This window comes from Carassius gibelio, chromosome B15 (assembly GCF_023724105.1).
Source record: "Carassius gibelio isolate Cgi1373 ecotype wild population from Czech Republic chromosome B15, carGib1.2-hapl.c, whole genome shotgun sequence".
Lineage (NCBI taxonomy): Eukaryota > Metazoa > Chordata > Actinopteri > Cypriniformes > Cyprinidae > Carassius > Carassius gibelio.
This window is the reverse complement of record NC_068410.1, coordinates 20,975,463-20,993,452: the sequence shown is the minus strand read 5'-3', so window position 1 is coordinate 20,993,452 and position 17,990 is coordinate 20,975,463. Positions and strand designations below refer to the sequence as shown.

Sequence of the window (17,990 nt, the reverse complement as noted above, 5' to 3'; positions counted from 1 at the left end):
GTAGTTCTGTAGCCAAGAATGTAATGGCCCAGTTATGCCTTTAGCAGAAAGCTTATCCAGAAGCCCATTGTGCCAAACCTGGTCGAACGCTCCTTTAATGTCTAGTGCAACAATGTACACCTCACCTCCTTTGTCTAAGATGTTGTTCCACGTCTGCAACAAAACTGTAAGGAGGTCTGCTGTACTGTGATTCGGTTTAAATCCATACTGTTTATTAGAAATTAGTTTATGGCGGAAGAGGTAGCCCTGGAGCTGTTTATGAACTGAGGATTCCATCACTTTGCTAAGGAGAATTTGTTGGGTCTGATTTTGAGTCTCTTTTATGTATCAGAATCAAAAAAACACGGGACGTGATGTTAAACTGTCCATTGTGCCAATGGATGGTATGCACATGAGGTTTGCCTTGATGTTAAGAGTGGCGTGGGAGCTGTACCTCAGATATGGGAAAGATGTAAATTTCGGACACATCATCAGTAGTATGCCTTTGAATCATGGGGTGTTTCGGCCTTTCAATACTAAACACCCTCATCAAAGGTGACCAGCAACAGGGTGATCAAACCTGAGCTTGTGTCCCATGCCCAATCATGAAAATTGCCTAGTTGTTTAAATGGCGCAGCCCATTTGTTGGGTCTGATAATTTGTTGGGTCTGATTTTGAGTCTCTTTTATGTATTGGTATCACTCTGGCGTTTTTCCATTGTTTGTGGAAAACGCCATGTGAGAAGAGAAGTTGAAAGAGACGACTAAGGGGGCTGGCCAATTCTGCTGCACATTCTCTAAGGACTTTTGTTGGTATTTCATCAGGTCCCATTGCCTTTACAAGGTTGCGAAGAATGTTTCTAATGTCTTTGGGTTTGAAATGCACATAGGCAAAAGAGGATGTCGGTTGCTGGCACTGAGGAAACGATTGTGCAGATGCATCACAGAAAGTACACTTCTCTGCTATGGTTTGGCAGAAGATGTTAGCCTTTGCACAGGCACTGATGTGGGTGGTACCCCGGTGTTCAATGACAGGGATGTCTGTGAAACCACTTCTGCCTGAAAGTGAATTTACTATGCCCCACCATTTTTTTGAGCTTAGCGAGTTATCTGCAAGATCATTCCTCAATTTGGTGCAATACTCCCTTTTTGCCCTCTTTTCAGCTTGATTGAAAGCTGCTCTTGCCTTGAGGAACTTCCGTTTCATAGCCGGGTCATCAGAGGTCCATATGTTGTGAGTAAGCTTTCTTTTTCTCATGGCTAATCTTCTGCTCTCTGCGTTGAATCAGGCTTTATCCCAGGACTTTTTGGTGATGGTCTTGTTGGGAATATATAATGCCATGGCATCTCGCAGTATGGAGGTAAAGTTTGTGAAGATGATTTCAGGATCTTCGTCCTTGAGAATGCTGGGCCAGTTAATATTAGTAAGGTAACCTCTCATTCCCCAGAATTGAGCCTTGTCATATCTCCATACTGTTCTCTTGTATGGCTTATCTCTGAAGACTGGGATTTGTAGCTGTATTAGAACTGGGTTGTGGTCAGAGGATCCCATTTGTGCTAAGGTGGTAGTGGTTGCTGGTGTGTCTGAGAGAACTAGATCTAGAATATTATCTCCTCTAGTTGGTTCCCTGACAATCTGATCTAGCCCCAGACAGTTGGCGAGTTGTAAGGCTCGCCGTCCAGCAGTGTCTGTTATATTACTGCCCATCCACTCGTGGTGGTGTACATTGAAGTCGCCTATGAGCATTACAGACTGTGCTCTATATTCGTCCATCACTGAGAATGTGAACTTGTCAAGGTAGTCCAAGATTTCACAGGAGGCACTTGGGGGGCAGTATATATCAGGAGTGTCCTGGTTTTCAGAGCAACAGTGAACCACATGAGCTCAAAGTCATCAGGATCTCTAGCTGGATTATGATAGATGGATATTCCTTCTAGACAGTATACTGCTATACCACCACCATTTTTTCCAGTGCGGTCTCTGCGACAGTTGAGCAAGTAGCCAGGGATCTGGATGGAATCAGCCCTGTCTGGAATGGTGGAGTCAAGGAAGGTTTCAACTATGATGACTATGGAGGGTTTTTTCACCGAGCAACAGTTGGCAAGATCCCCAATATTGGACTGTAGTCCTCTGATGTTTACTTCAAGGATAGTCAGTTCGGATTCGCTAATTCGTAGTCGTGGTCCATGCAGTGGTCGGCATTGGGTATTCTGATTGTTTCGAGGCTTTCTTTCTAGTTTTGCAGCAGAGGTTTGTCGGCACAGGGGTAGCTAACCCCTGTGCCAATTGGTACACACCTGAGCAGTGCGGCAGGGATCAGTGCATACATGGCCTGATCTGAAAGCATCATACCTAAGCAGAGGACTCATAACGGATCGGGCCCCAGGAGGAGCCACTTGGCCAGGGACGGGGTGATCGCACTTTTAGCGATCCCTACTACCCCAATAACGATGAACGGATGAACCTTGATACCAAGGAATCAGAAATGTATTCCTCCATGGCCTCCCTCTCCGGAATAGATAGATAGTAAAGTTTGCCTTTAGGCGGAGACTTACCTGGCATTAAATCTATCGCACAGTCGTAGGGACGATGCAGAGGAAGAGAAGCAGCACGGGACTTACTGAATAACTTCAGGTCCATGTACTCTGCGGGCACGTTTGATAACACCATGTTCTCTTTCTGAAAGACAGAAACAGGCACAACAGGACAAGCAGAAAGCAAACAAGACTCATGACAACTTTAACTCCACAATGTGACAGTGTTGGAACACCAATCCACTCTTGGATTATGCTTGATTAACCAGGGGTGACCTTAAACAATGGGAGCTACGGGGGAGTCCATGAGGTAAAAGGATATGGTTTCACTGTGGTTGCCTGAGGTGAGCAGAGTGATAGGTTCAGTATACTGGGTGACCTGTGGCAGTTCCTGGTCGTTGAGTGCAGTGACATGGATGGGCTGAGACACAGGAAGGACAGGAATGTTCAAGTGATGTGCAATGATAGAGTCAATGAAATTACCTTCGGCTCCAGAGTCCAGAAGGGCGTGACAGTCGTGAGTGTGATTCTCCCACCGCAGTTTCATCGGAAGGATAGTCGATGATGTTGTTGAGGACTTCCCGTCGGAGATCCCACCCGATAGTAGCCTCATCTTTACTTCCGGGCTGGCTCTTTTTACCGGGCAGGAATAGATGGAGTGCTCCGAGCCACCGCTGTATAAACACAGTCCTTGGGACCTCCTCTGCTCTCTCTCCCTCCGGGACAGCCAAGCTCTACCCACCTGCATGGGTTCGTGGTCGTCGACGGGACCGACTGTTTGCTCACGACTGTAAACATAATTAACAATGTTTAATGAGATAAAGCAGACAATACAAAACTGGCACACAAATAGCGCTGGGATGAAGGTACTGTCCAAGATGGTGGAGGGTAGTGATGAGTCCGGAAGGCGGAGGTGAGTAGGCAGCAGGAGAGGGTGGCACAGGAACTGCGGGCAAGCGAGCCGAAGCTAAGTCGTATTGCTTGAAGGTGGTTGCAAAGAGTGGACGGGGTTCCGGGGAAAGACACGGACATCCAAACGCAGAACACACAAGAAAGCAAGGCACGGTTAACAAACAGGAAACAATGCTCTCACGAACACAAGACATAAGACAAACCATTATATAGAGGGAGAGTAATGAGTGACAGCTGCTGCTGATGACAATTAACGGAGACGCCCACAAACTAATCAGTGCTGATGCGTAACACACAGACTTCACCCACAAAGTGCAAAACCCAGAGATCCAGAGATCACGGTTTACCAACCATGTCCTGTCTTACCTAACCCTAACCCCATTATGCTGCACTGTGGAAGATTCTTTCACTAAAACTAATTCCTTGTATGTCAATAAGATTAATTCTCAAACTGATAGATTTTTTTTTTTTGAGAGAGAGAGGTTTGAGAGGTTTTGAGAGGTTTGAGAGAGTTCTGCAGCTGATACCTATGTGGGATTAATTTTTATTATTTTGTATTAATTTGCTTAAATTAGGACTACATTATTATGTAATTGTTTGTGCCATTTTTTTAATAACTTTGCAACTTCAACTTTTTAAAAGGCCAAATTGTATATGATAAAAACCTGTATGACTTTGTATTATGTATATATTTATTAATGTAAATTATTCATTAATAATATGGTCAAATTATTTTGTCTACCAAGCTCTGATAATGTTTGGAATATTATTTTAAAAGACTATCCAAATTTTAATAAAATAATACCATTAAAAGCACAGATGTGTCTGTAACTTTAAAGGTATGTTTCATTCCCAAAAAAATGAAATTTCTGTCATAATTTACCAAGGTTGTTCTAAATCTACATAAAGTTATTTATTCTGTTGAACAGAAAAGAAGATACTATAAAAAATTTGGGTAATTAAACGGCAAAATACTATCAGACCAGAAATTGTATCTTCAAAGTATCTTATTTGATGTTCAACAGAAGAAAGAAATTATTACAGATTTGCAACAACGTGTTGGTGTGTAAATGATGACAAGTTTTGGGGGGTGAACCATCCCTTTAAGAAAGACAGTCCAACGTGAGCAATGTTGATCATTATCAACTGATACGGGACAGACATCGATAACTTTCCCATCCAGCCCTACATCTGGAGAGCCTTGTGTTCAAAGAGCAGATGTGAGCTCCAGATGTTTTAAACTGTGCAGGATTAGTGTATACTGCACTCACGTGAAAGTGTTTTAACCATGTGCGTTCTAGGGAGTATGTCACTATGGAAACAGACACAAAAATCCAATCATGTGCACTGAATAAACAGGCTGAATAAAATGCAAGTTTAATCACTGACATTAGCTGGTGCTTATGGAACAGCAGAAATGCAATGGTTACAATGGTTACCGCTGTGCAACAAACACAACTTTCTGTTTCTTACACCTGCTTGTCACAGAGAAGAAAGAAGCCAAACTGTATTCAGATGTTCCCAAACAGGCATTCACAGTCTGTTTGTAGGTGAAATGTACGTAGTGGATGTCCCTTTTGAAAATCAGTCTAGGTCCCCTAAAACGCTAGGGCCAGTCATATGTTGAGGTCATATGTAGTGTAGGTATTGCCAAAAAATAAAGTCAAGCCCAGGGGCCCCCAGTTCAATCCCTGCACTGCATTTCCACCTGTACACAGTGAGTGGAAACATATTATTGTTTGTGTGTTAAGCAGACTGTGTTTATCTACTTATGTGCAATGTTCTGATGAATTTAAGTATTATACAGAGTATATATACTCTGTATTGAGAGTTTGACATGTCATTTGTCAACCTCCAGCTTGATGGGATTTTCCCTGGGTTCTGATCATGATTTGCAGCTTATGTGGTCATGTGATGTTTATGAGCGGTGCTGTGTCTTCCCTTTCAGATGCAGTCGCTACAATCCCATAATGCCCTGCTCAGCATGCTGGCTGCTGGAATATCCTAAATGATCACAGATTATGTGAGTGTCTCTCTCATATTGAGAGTAAAGCCACAGCTCTGCATCTCTTTGTAACTCTGCTGCTTGGCTGGGCACAGGAATGAGCACGGCGGTGGTGCACAGAGGATTCCTCAGGAAATATGGTAAGGTTTACACTTTGTCATTTTTTACTTTTGCCGCCTTTTTTTTTTTCATCAGTTAACCACAGTAGTTAACAAATTAACAATGAAAAATACTTATAAAGCATTTAATAAACTTAGTTGATGTTGCTTCCAACATGGACTAATATGTTATTAAAATCATAAGTTGTATCTATGAATGTCATTTAATGGACCTGAGCTAACATGGACTAACAATAAACAGATGTTTTTGGATTAACTAACGCAAACAAAGATGAATAAACACCGTAATAGAGTATTGCTTATTGTTAGTTAATGTATTAAATCTAATTTTATGGTGCACAGATGATTGGTGACACTATAAATCTTAAGTATTTTAATTGTGCTCTTTTGGTTTTAGTCAAGGCAGACTTTGTATACTTATAACTAATTTTGAAAGGTATTTGAACAGCTTATTTGATTCAAAAGTGGAGATGTGTTCTTGTAGATGAACTCGACACATATTAAATGGAGACTGAGACATTCAGTCCAGAATGTCATACTGCATTTAAAATTTAACATAAAATCACTGGCTATGACATTTATAAAAGTCTGTGTAGAATAACCGAAAATGTTATTTTACTTATATAATAGGACAACATCTCTGTAAGCAAACATTTATAAAACCTATTTAATTGTTGTGATCTACACATGTCCATTGAAAAATGGATACCCATCATTATACTCTAACAGCAGTATCCAATCGTCCGACAGTGAGCTATCTGTTTGTCTTCTTTATCTGTTGCCTTCACAGCATTAAGTGTGTCAGCTCCACCTGTCTACATTGCTTCTACCCTCTGTATGTCTTGTATTTAGGTCATATGATAATGATGATAATGGGGATGAAAATGACCAAATCCATAATGAATTAGTTTTAGTATGACAGACTAACAGTGTCCCTACACAGCTATGATGAAACCTGCAGAAATAAATACAATAAAATACAAATATAAATAATAAAACAAAATTATACTATTAATCTTTCTTGTCTGTTCTGAAATATTTTACCTTTGTCCAGAAAAAAAAAAAAAAAAAAAAAAAACAAGCTTGTACTCCTAACCAGCATACCGTCTAAAAAGGCTCTTCCTAGCTTCATGTGACTTACTGCTGAAATAATGAATACTCTTTGGTAGATTTAAACTGTTTAATGTGTAATGGAAATACCATTTTTAAATTATTTTTTATTCATCACCATAATATTTTTAGGGTTAAACGGAGTATGAAGTATGGTAAGACAAGGGAAAGTGTTCCTCTCATAAACCGTATACATCGGCTAATGTGTTATTAGAGTAAACAAACAGAAACTCTTGCTCATTTAGTTCTTACAGCACAAGATGTAAAACTATTCAAAGATCTCAATAAATTGATTAGCTGACAGAAACCAGTAAAGGAGATGAAGCTAAATATTTGCATATTTAATTGGCAATATTTAATTGAATATATTTCATAATAGCAGCATTATGAAGTTAACATGAATGATTACACTCATTTAAATCACCTTCCAATGACTGACTCTCACAAAAGTTAATATTCAGATGAAATGACAAACAGTGTGCTTCTGTATTTTCTCTAAGGTGGCTTCATGTTCAAACAATGGAAGGAAAAGTACCTGGTGTTGACGGTGGAAGGAAATCTGATGGTGTGCCGAGATGCAGACTCACCTCCGGACCAGGTGGTGGCGCTGCAGAGTAACTGTGAGTCCATAGTGGAGGGTAAGGAAATCTTAGATTTGCCCCGTTTGCCCTCTGGAGGCCGCAGAGACAGCTGCTTCGCCCTCATCCTGCCCCAAGACAAGTTCCTCCTCCTGCTCTCAGACAGTCCAGAAGAGTGCACGTGAGTACATGACAAAATCAATCATGCTTTTTAGTTTCTTAATTGATTATCCTCTGTGGGCAAAACATGCACTTCACCTTTTCCAACAGGTAGATGTAAATTTCATTTTATGTTAAGAGAAATGTCAGCAAATGTTAGTGAATGTTTTATTAAAGTGTTTGTCTCCAACAGTCAATGGCTGAAGTTACTCAGGAAGGTGAAAGAGGTGAGTTCTTACATTTCATTACCACCAAATATACATAAAGTCTTATAAACCTGTAAATAAACAGAAATTGAAAGGTTTACTCATATTGTTATGCTGGAAAAAAATTGTAGTCTTATTATTTTGGACCCCCTTATGCAATATAAATCATGACTTTTATTCAGCAAGAACACATTAAAAATATTGAGCAGAATGACTGTGTTCAACATTGATAATAATCAGAAATGTTTCTTGAGCAGTAAATCATCATATTATTCTGATTTCTGAAGATCATGTGACACTGAAGACTGGAGGAATAATAATAAAACATTTTACAATATTCTACAATAAATTTTATAATTAATCATTATTTTTTTATATTATTTTTTACAGTATATGCACATAGGAAATATATTTTAAATGAAAAATAATACTTTGTAATATCACTTTTTTTATTATTAAGGGTTGAACATAAGGGTTGTGTCTTGGTTGTTTTGTCCTGATAACACTTTTTTTTTTTTTTTTTTTAACAGGTTTATGCTATGCTATTATTTCATTTCTGATAATTCTTGTCACAGATTTGGTTAGACTTTACTTTATAATTCAGGTCAATTTAATTGTAATTATTATTGCTATTGTGCCTTGGCTCTAGATAATTTGCACTCTTGGTTAATGAAGTATAGTTTTTTAGAGGGAAAACAACACTGTATGCAGTCCCTATGAATGCAGTTCAAACTGATTTTATTCAGGGCCAAACAGCAGGATTATTCTTGATGAATGTTACATAATATGTCATGTGGCAGTGCCTTTGCCAGATCCTATGTAAATGATAAGTGTTGTAATCTCTCATGAGGGCCAAACCAAACACTTTGCCCTCTTTAATCTTTGGAATAGGAAGCCATGAGCACTCGGTGTGCAGTATGTTTGCACGTTTCAATGGCGTCCACTTTTTGCTCAGGGTGTGACTTCACCACTTGCCCTGAAGAGACAGCAGAGCATCACACCCTGCATCACGGACAGAGAGCCGCTTCCAGACGTCTCCAGTGACAAAGACCCCTCGTCCCCGCACCTCAGTGACAAGGGCCTGAGCTCCCCGCTGGTCCGCTCCAGAGAAAACTCCTTCAGACACAGAGGTGGGCTCAGGATTGGTAACCGCTTTGCTCATATTCTCATGGTGCTTTGGTGATACCTTTCACACAAATGTTCCCTCTGGAGCAGCACTGTTCAGTCAGAAGCACTAGCTGTTAACATTCATGTCAGTGTCATTATATAAAAAAAAAATAACCTCAGAAACTCTTTGGTCAACCAGAAGAAGAAGAGCAAGAGAAACAACAGTAATAATAATAATAATAATAAAGTCATACTAATGAGTTTTGCGGTAGGTAATTATGAAGACACATCTTGATGATAATGGTATTTATAAAATCATCACTGTCCATGTTATTTATTATTTTATTATTTTTATAGGAGCTCGGAAATACTCCTTACATGTTGCTGATTAAAGGACAACAATCTCCTGTGATTTCTGTCTTTCTGTGTTAAGCCCCTCTCTCTCTCTCTCTCTCTCTCTCTGCTATAATCTGTTTAAGCATGTTTTTCTGCTTATTCTTTCTGCTATGTGCAGTATTTTGGTCTCTCTTAAATGGAGATTGGCAAAAGACTATAAATGAGTCACAGCAAAGTCTAATATTTTATTTAAAGAGTGTGTGTGTGTGAGTGTGTGTGTATGTGTGTGTGTATATATATATACACACACACACACACACACACACACAATTTAAAAGTGTATTGATAAATGTATAAATTAACATTAACTATGTTTTAAAAAGTACTGTTCATCAGAACTATAATATATAAATAAATAAATGAAAAGTGTTTCTATTTTTCAGTTAACAGTTCAACGGTTCAATACTGTGTGCACCTTTATTCTCAATGATGATGTTATCAGCCGCATCACTAAAATATCTAACTTTTAATTTTTGTCTTCATGGTAACAACCCACTATAATGCACCATAAGCTGATTTGCCAACTGCCAATAAACAACACAAGAAAAATAAGACATGCTTAAATGGGTAGGCTGAAGGGTAATTATTTCACTGCGGTTGCCAGATTCAGCATGGACATGGGATCAATAACACCACAGAGTCGGCCCAAATACACTCGCCCAAGTCCGACCGCCAAAACTGCTGGCATTGGGCCACAATCACACCGACGAATGTCACATTTTATTATTAGGTTTATATTTTACCAAATAAAAATTACAGCACTATTGGAGTTCATCCCACTATCTGATGTGAGCATAAGTATTGGAACAGTTGAATTTTATGCAGATGTAAAAGATTAAAAGCTAATATTTAGTTGCAGATCCCTTGAACCCATAGACATCACCAGACTCTTGCTCTTCTGTTTTGAAATGCTTTTCCCAGCCTTTAATGCAGCCAATTCCAACTGTTGCTTGTTTTGGGGTTTCTGTCTTTAGTCTCCTCTTCAACTGGTGAAATTAATTAATCAAATTTAAATCTGGAGATTTATTTGGGCAAGGCTTTACATTTGTTTGCCCTGATAAAGTCCTTGACTGAACTGGCAGTGTGTTTTGGGTCATTGTCCTGATCCAATATTAGGTTAGGTTAGGTTAGGTCAACTTTATTATCCTTGAGAGGCATTTTGTTTCACAGCCAGCAGAATCCATACAATCCCAAACACACAGCAACAAACAGTACAGAAAAAAAAAAAAAAAGTATTTAAAAACCCAATAGCAACTGGGACTATTTTTAAATCTATTTGTCCTGCAAAGCGGTAAAGAATATCTACGTGAAGAAGGTAATAACATAAAAAGATGGCTGGAATCTCTTCACATTAACTCAACCTTCCTCAGAGTCTTGCTTTATGCAAACTGTTTAAATCAATCAGGTTGGTGCCGACAATCTTACCACACACTTTAACAATACCCTGAAGTCTATTTCTATTTTTCTATTTCTATTTTTCAGATTCAGATTATATGAAGTGCTTTCTAATGTGTTTGGTGGCATTTTCTTGAATATTGGTAGCCAAGATGATTTTGTACCCTTCCAAATTCACCAAATTCATAAGTGATCAAGAGGTCCTGTTCTAGAGACAGCCATGCATGCCTAGGCCCTGACACCACCTCCACCAAGCTTTACAGATGAGCTTGTGTGTTTAGGATCATTTGCCGTTCCCTTTTTTCTCCTCACTTTTGGTTTCCAATCACTTAGATAAAGGTTAATCTTTGTCTCATCGCTCCATCAACTCCATCAACTTTATTGGCTCACATTTGAAAAGAACCTTTCTGGAGAGCTTTCTGGAGGTTGTTGGTGATTTTACAGACATGTAAACACACACACACACACACACACACACACACACACACACACACACACACACACACACACACACATATAAAAATATAGTCTGTTTACTGAGTTTTGTTTCCTTTATTGGTTCTAACTCCTTGTGATTCCACAGTGAAATATTCAGTTTTTTTCTGAGGTTTTTTCTAAGTCTTTATTTTAGGCACACACAGACATCAAGAAACAGCATATGAATATCAACTATTGTAACAAACAGCATATTCAGATAAACAGACTCTGAACATCACAAAACAAGCTGCTAAAAAGTCACATAACAACAGAAAAAAATAAAAGAATATAGTTAGAATAAAAAGTTACAAAGACAATTTGGCTCATACTGTAATTTATTCATGCCGTAATGCATGATGGGAGCCGGGAATGTGTTTTTTTTTTTTTGCTTTTTTTGTTTGTTTGTTTTTTGGCTACAATAATCTTATTTGATGGTCACCATTGTTATGACACTCATGCTGATTTTTGATGTCTGTGTTTTTAAATTATAGACTTCTTTATTCCTTAAGTAGAAGCAACTTTTTAAAAGGTCTGTCTCATAATGCCAAAAATGCTACATCTCATATTAGCAACTTAAGGGTTAAGATCCCAACTAAAGCAAAAACTGACCAAAATAATGCTGACACACAAATTGTGATTTTCTTCTTAGGTGATTCTGCTTGTTAACATCAGGTGTCTTCAATAATGCTCAATCATCACTCTATTAATCACCTAATTATCTCATCAACTTCAACACTGCTTCAGTGTTTATATGAGTCCACACTCAGGGTGTTAAATTAACACTGGGGATATTGCTGTGTATATTTGATTTCATTGAAATGTATTCTATTTCCTGAATTACTTCCGTCCAAAAAAAATTAATTATGTAAATGTATAAAACTTATGAGTAAAATGGGCTTTAAGTTCACTGCAGTTTCTCCATGTGCTGAAGATATGTGATTATATTTGGAAGATATTTCTGGTGTTATAAAATGCAGCATATTAATTTTCCAATCATACTCTTATGGAGATTGCATACTACTTACATTTTCTTTTAAACTTTGTTTCCAATCTCCTTCTGTTATTTTATCATCTAATTCAATTTCCTATTTTGTTTTAAAATTATAATTTTCGACCTAATCAAGTTATCTACTCTATTTATTTTACTAATTGTAATCATAAAAATCACTCAACAAAACTTTAAAAATGTGTCAATGCATATATTAATACTAGTCACCCTAAAGTTAATTTGTACCAAAAATATTTGTCATATATTTATGTTTAGCCTTTAGTTTTGGATCTTTGATGCAGCCATCATCTTCTCAAGGTGCAAACAGGAAATAAGCTGCTCTGGTCATGTGACGATTTGCATTAATCATGTGAAACCGCACATATTTAATTAAGACCCTTTATTTTTTTCCATATTTGCAGGAAGTACACTAACACATCAGTCCGTAAGTTTTTTAGAGTTTTATAAATGAAAACCTTTTTATGTCACTATTGCGACAGCATTAAACAGGTTAAAATCTCTTCTTCTGTTATTGGAGAGGTTAACACTTTTATTTTGTTGACATGTTATCATAGGAAGATTCAAAGAATTAAAATAATTTTTTATTTCACTTGTATTCAAACATCCAGAATCTGGTTTTAAAAAGAAATTGGTAATAATCTTTAAAACACAAAACGCTTCCTAACGTCCCATTTCTTTCAACTAATCCTTCATCCTTTATGCTCATTATTGCAGATTTTTCTTTTTTATGTAAATGCTAGCATTCTTAAAGATCTTGCACTATTATCATAATATTTCTGTCTAGTATACAGTGAATTTTATTCTAAATATCTGCAATTGCTATTTTATTTGAGGTCTTCTTTACCTTCTTTAATTCTTCATGAACCTCCTTATTTTTATTTTTATCATGCCTTTCTTTTAAACTTTTTACTTTATTTTCTAAGTTTAACTTCTCTATTTGACTTTGTTTCAGTTTCCATGATGCATATGTTATTATTTCCCCCTTCTCAATGTGGCTTTAGCAGCCTACCACAATATAACTGGTGTCACTTATCCATTATTATTACTCTATCTATAATTTCTTAAACAGCATATTATTTTAGCTTTAAAAATATTATTAAGAGAGTTATTAAATCTCCATATTGAAGTTCCTCGTATACTTCCAAGATCCATTTCCATTATCATTACTGCATGATATACTACAGTTATTGGTAAAATTACAGTTCTTTACCCTTAACACATCCTTTTTAAACAAAAATATATTATTAGCTTCAGGGTAATATCCAAACTCCTTAATCTGTGGATGAATAAAATGCCACACATCTATCAATCCCAGCTCCACATCTGCTTGATGCAAAAGTGTAGCCACTTTTACTGATTGTGATTTCTTATACACTGTAAAAACGACAACTCAAAATTGTTCACCTTACTAAGATTTTTGCATTCATTGACAATAAAATTGCTAGTTGGGACTTGAACTGAACTTGAACCATCTGTTGTAAGTCACTTGAACTCACTTTCAGATGTTTCTGAGGAAAAGTTCATCTTATTTTATAAACTGAGTTGATTTTATTTTGAAGTTGTAGTTGACCCCCAGTTAGAGTGAGGTCAACTTATCTGCGCATGCTCATTTGATATTTGTCAAGCAACCGGCTGACAGGGTTTCCAAGGATTTTCCCAGGAGCTCTCTTCTAAAGTCTGAAAGTTTGCGTCCGCCATCTCGTCACGATGCCAGCGGTAACTTTCCCAGACATCTTTGTCGAAGAGAAACATTCCTTCTAATTCTAGTTGAGAGAGTTTAGAAAGTTCCGATAATTTGGCTGCTCCAGCTGGGGATTTACACATTTCTGAATTAATACTATACAACTGTTTATCGGTCATCTTTGGCAATATTGCATTATTTGTAAGGTCTCAACTCTGAGTATCTAATTCTTCATTCACGACCAAATAAAAGTTTCCTGCCATAATCATAATTCCTTTCATTACTAAGATCAATAAAAAATATATATTTTTTTTAAAATACATTTGTATACATTAAAGTTACTTCTTGTCCTTCTAATTCTCCTTTCACTAATACATATCTTCCCTCCTTATTTTAAGTTCACTTGCAAATTTCAAATGTTTCTTAACCAATATTGCTACTCCTCTTTTTGATGATGTAAATGATGATGCAGATTCTTGAACTCCTACCAACTTTTCAAATTTTTTATGTTCTTCTTTATTTGAATGTGTTTCATGCAGAAAAATTGTTTCCCATTTATCTCTCTTAAATTTCTGGATTACCCTCTTTCTTTTTATGGGATTGTTTAAACCATTTATATTTACAGTAATTATTTTTAGTCCTCCCATTTTTTTCCCTGCCTTTATTCTTCTTCCCCTTAATAATATTTATATCATCATGAAGGTATACATTAACCTCTTTCGCCTTGTTTTCCTCCCTCATAAACTCAATTTCAAATAAACAAAAATAAAACAAACTCCCAAATAGTGCAGAACCAAGGTACTTAAATCCACTCTTAACAACAGAGATTTATTTTAGGGTTCATTTTCACAGCTTTTATGATCCGTCTGTCATCAACTACTGTTGTTTTTCTCAGCTGATCAGGTCATCGCTGGTTGCTGATGTCTCCAGTAGTTTCCAAACTCTTGATTGAAATGTGGCTAAATTTGCTGTTTCTCAAAGCAAATTAAGCCAAATCTGGCAACCATTACCGGGCTAGAGCTGGCTCACTTTTGGTGAGCTGCTGCCAAAATATAGCAGAGTGACCTGACACTTATTGTGCTGGAGACCTGGGTTGCTATAACATGCTGTTGGTTTCGGTTGGTTGTAAAAACCTGTTAGTGTCTTTTTGCCATTAGGATTTTAGATATTGTAATAACATTGTCTGAGCTTGGTCACTTTGTTTTGTTTGAAGTTGAGTAGGAGAAAGGTGGCAGCTTAACTGTGTCAGGAACAGTGTTGTCGGTAATAAAGTAGGCTCAAGTGCTGCCACTGCTCTCTAATCTCTGTAAACATTGACTCAGCACATAATGAACTGCCTCTGTGATTGTGCCTACAAGGTCAGCATGTTTATGTTGTTCACTTATCTACAACTGTTTCTGTTGTGAACTTTAGGCAGCGTAAACCAGCGGCCTCCCCGCAGCCCCACCACGGCTGTGCCCCTTCGCTCTGCAGACTGTCTGCGGCACGGAAACAGCAGCGACGCTCGGGCCGTGAGAGCGGTCTGTCTGCTGATGGGTGGAGCAGCCGCATCCTCGGCACTGGGATACCTCAATTCCTGTCCACCCTCCTCCTCCAACATGGCCGTCCATGCTCCTGAAGTGACCCACTCCACAGGATTATCAGAGATGAGCGGAGGCAGCTCTTACCATGCCTGCAGCCAAGCCATAGAGTCACCGCATTTTAACAGCTTCGACTTTGAGGGAGATTCAGATTTTGATGCTTTTGACTGTGGAGGGTTTGCTTTTTAATGGAATATGTTTACTTTATTCGCAGGGTTCCCAGTCGTGGAAATGTTAGGGAATTAGAAAATTTTTATTTTAAGGACCAGAAAGGTATGGAAATGCATAAACTCTTTAAAAAGTCATGAAAATTCCTGTGGGTATATGTCTTCAGGATTGTAGACATGTGTGCAGACTACTATATGTTTTTTAATGCATAGTAGTTAAAAGCATCTGGAAAAAAATCATACACATTTATTGTCCATATGATTTTGGATGCTGCATACTGTCAGGGATTCTGCACGATCACAATCACCACCACAGTCACCAGCCCCTACACACACCTGAGTTTTGGTCACCCACACCTGCACTCTGTAATCAAGACCTCTTCATAAACCTCCACACTCAGTCTCCCATTGTCTGAACTTCAATTCACTTATCTGACTCTCTCGTGGTACTAACCTGTCTGTATTTATCCCCAGACGCTCCAGTGCTCTCCCAATCCTGTTTTCCTTGACTCCAGCACAATTCCCGGTCAACCTTCAAAGGATACTACACCAATCACCTCAGAACCCAATAACTGTTTGTGTTTCTACTCCCCTCTTGACTGTTCCTGCCATTGCATTCTGAAACTCATTCAATAAACATACCTGTTATTGGACTAATCCTTTGTCTCCAGCCTGTGTTATGACACATACAAAGTTGTTTGTTAATCTCTTTTCAGCAAAAGACAAAAATAATTACAATTAGAATATGTGAAGATGAAAATGATTATATTGGAAAATGAAGCGTATTTTTAGGATCATTATGACTTTATACATTGTGATTTAATGTTCATGATAATTTATCACATTCCTTTTATACAAAATATTATTTCTAATATTTTTCTTTTAATTTTTGCACGAAATATGACCCAGAAATCTCCTTGACAGCTTTTGTGAGAATCATCCAGCGTGCCCCTTTTAACTTGTTCTGGCTATTGTATGTTTCAAATATAATACACATTATGTTCCAATAATGTGTAGAGCTCTTAACCCTTATTATTATTATTTCTTATTTATCGAATTGAAATGAAAGTGTTAAAATGTTTTATATGTCAGACATTTGTGGATAAAGTGATGTAGTTTGTTTTGATTACAAAAATAGTCATTATTATTATTATTATATTATTACTACTGTAGGACTTTAAAAAGATTTTATTGTGACAAGATTCATTTACTTTTACAATATTTTTAAAAACTTCTCATGTGCCCTTTTCTGTGACTTCTTCCCACTTTGCATAATTCTTGTTTGTAACAAAATAGATTTACAGAATTATTATATTCACTTTTTTTCCTAATCTTTTTGCTCACATACTTTCTCTGGGATAGTGAATTTGTATTAAACTTGTGTATAATGTCATGTCATAGTGAGTCCAAGTCAATTCATCTGTTGTTCTGCTGAGTCAGAAGGATTATGTTTACACTGCGGTACATGATTAAGCCAAAAGTTAAGCAAAGGATGATAAAGCATATGGAGATGACATTTAAAAGCATACTGGAGGACAAATGCACATATCTTTCTTTCATATAATTTCATGTCATGCAGATGTCTGTATTACATCTGTGATGATATAAAGAAAAGAAGGAAGACATGAAACATCATGCTCCTGATCTGTTGTGTTTGAAGTTGGAAAAATGCACATCTTTTGTTTGAACGTCTATTCACACCAAAGACATATGAACTGATCGCTCTAACTCTAAGAAAAGAGTGAAGTCCACAATATAACATTAACGCAACAGAGGAACAATATTCGGTTGTTAAGTGATGACGTAAGAAGCGCTGTTTCCCGGTCCAGGCCTCAACTCACTTCACTTGAGAATACGACCTCAGCAGCCGTTTATGAGCACTGTTTATTCATATTAATCATTTAAGCTAAATGCTTTCAAACTTACGGTATACACTACAGTCTCCCTGCTCACAGCGTCCCAAACACAAATAATTTTTATATATTTTTTTTATATTTATATTTTCATTGTCTGGCTATCTGGGACTTCGGTATGGAGTTAAAGGTTAAGATTATAACTTTTTCGCTAGTATTCTATCATATTGTGAGTTTATATTAGCACCTTTTGTTGTTTTCTCGTGGTAACTGATAGAGCGTTTGGACACGTAAGCACTGCTACGTGACGTCAGACTTAACAAGCGAATAGTTAGAATAACTTTCATTGACAGCCAATCAGACTCCACCAGATATTAAAGAACTTCAGAATGTTATGTGCTTTAGTGTGGATACTAATATTGTTATCATTTTAGTTATCTTTATAGAAATCTTTTACAGGGCATCTGTTTAAACTAAGTGAAAATAGTTACATTATAGACAATTTACACTAACTCCACCCACCAACATCTGGTTGGGCTAGACAACATTATTACAGATGGCAGACAACAAACAGCTCCAGTGCTGTACGTGGTAAAACGCATAGTGCAGACTATTTGAGTTCAAATCCGCCTTTTGCTGATCTGTTCTTGTCCCTATTCACTTCTCATATTACTTGGAAAGGCATTTATTTTCAATAAATCATAAAGAAAAAAAATCAAAAAG

At 37.3% G+C, this 17,990-nt stretch overlaps 1 protein-coding gene across 2 annotated transcripts; it reads left to right on the top strand.

Moving 5' to 3' along the window:
• Positions 1-5,391: 5,391 nt before the first annotated feature.
• On the top strand, positions 5,392-16,071 carry si:ch1073-83n3.2 (uncharacterized). 2 transcript variants are annotated; one of them, XM_052576661.1, is made up of 6 exons: positions 5,392-5,448; positions 5,526-5,570; positions 7,160-7,418; positions 7,590-7,623; positions 8,558-8,732; positions 15,081-16,071. In XM_052576661.1, exons 2-6 carry the CDS (start codon positions 5,528-5,530, stop codon positions 15,434-15,436), a joined length of 867 nt encoding a protein of 288 aa, XP_052432621.1. In that variant the 5' UTR covers positions 5,392-5,448; positions 5,526-5,527; the 3' UTR covers positions 15,437-16,071. The 2 variants fall into 2 exon arrangements, with proteins under 2 accessions (XP_052432621.1, XP_052432619.1); XM_052576659.1 differs by having other exon boundaries at positions 5,422-5,570.
• The last annotated feature ends 1,919 nt before the right edge of the window (positions 16,072-17,990 follow it).

Coding starts and splice junctions, on each gene's coding strand:
- si:ch1073-83n3.2 (XM_052576661.1), top strand. CDS start 5,528: ATGAGCACGGCGGTGGTGCACAGAGGATTCCTCAGGAAATATG. Junction 7,624..8,557: donor TACTCAGGAAGGTGAAAGAG/GTGAGTTCTTAC, acceptor CTTTTTGCTCAG/GGTGTGACTTCACCACTTGC. Junction 8,733..15,080: donor AAACTCCTTCAGACACAGAG/GTGGGCTCAGGA, acceptor TGTGAACTTTAG/GCAGCGTAAACCAGCGGCCT.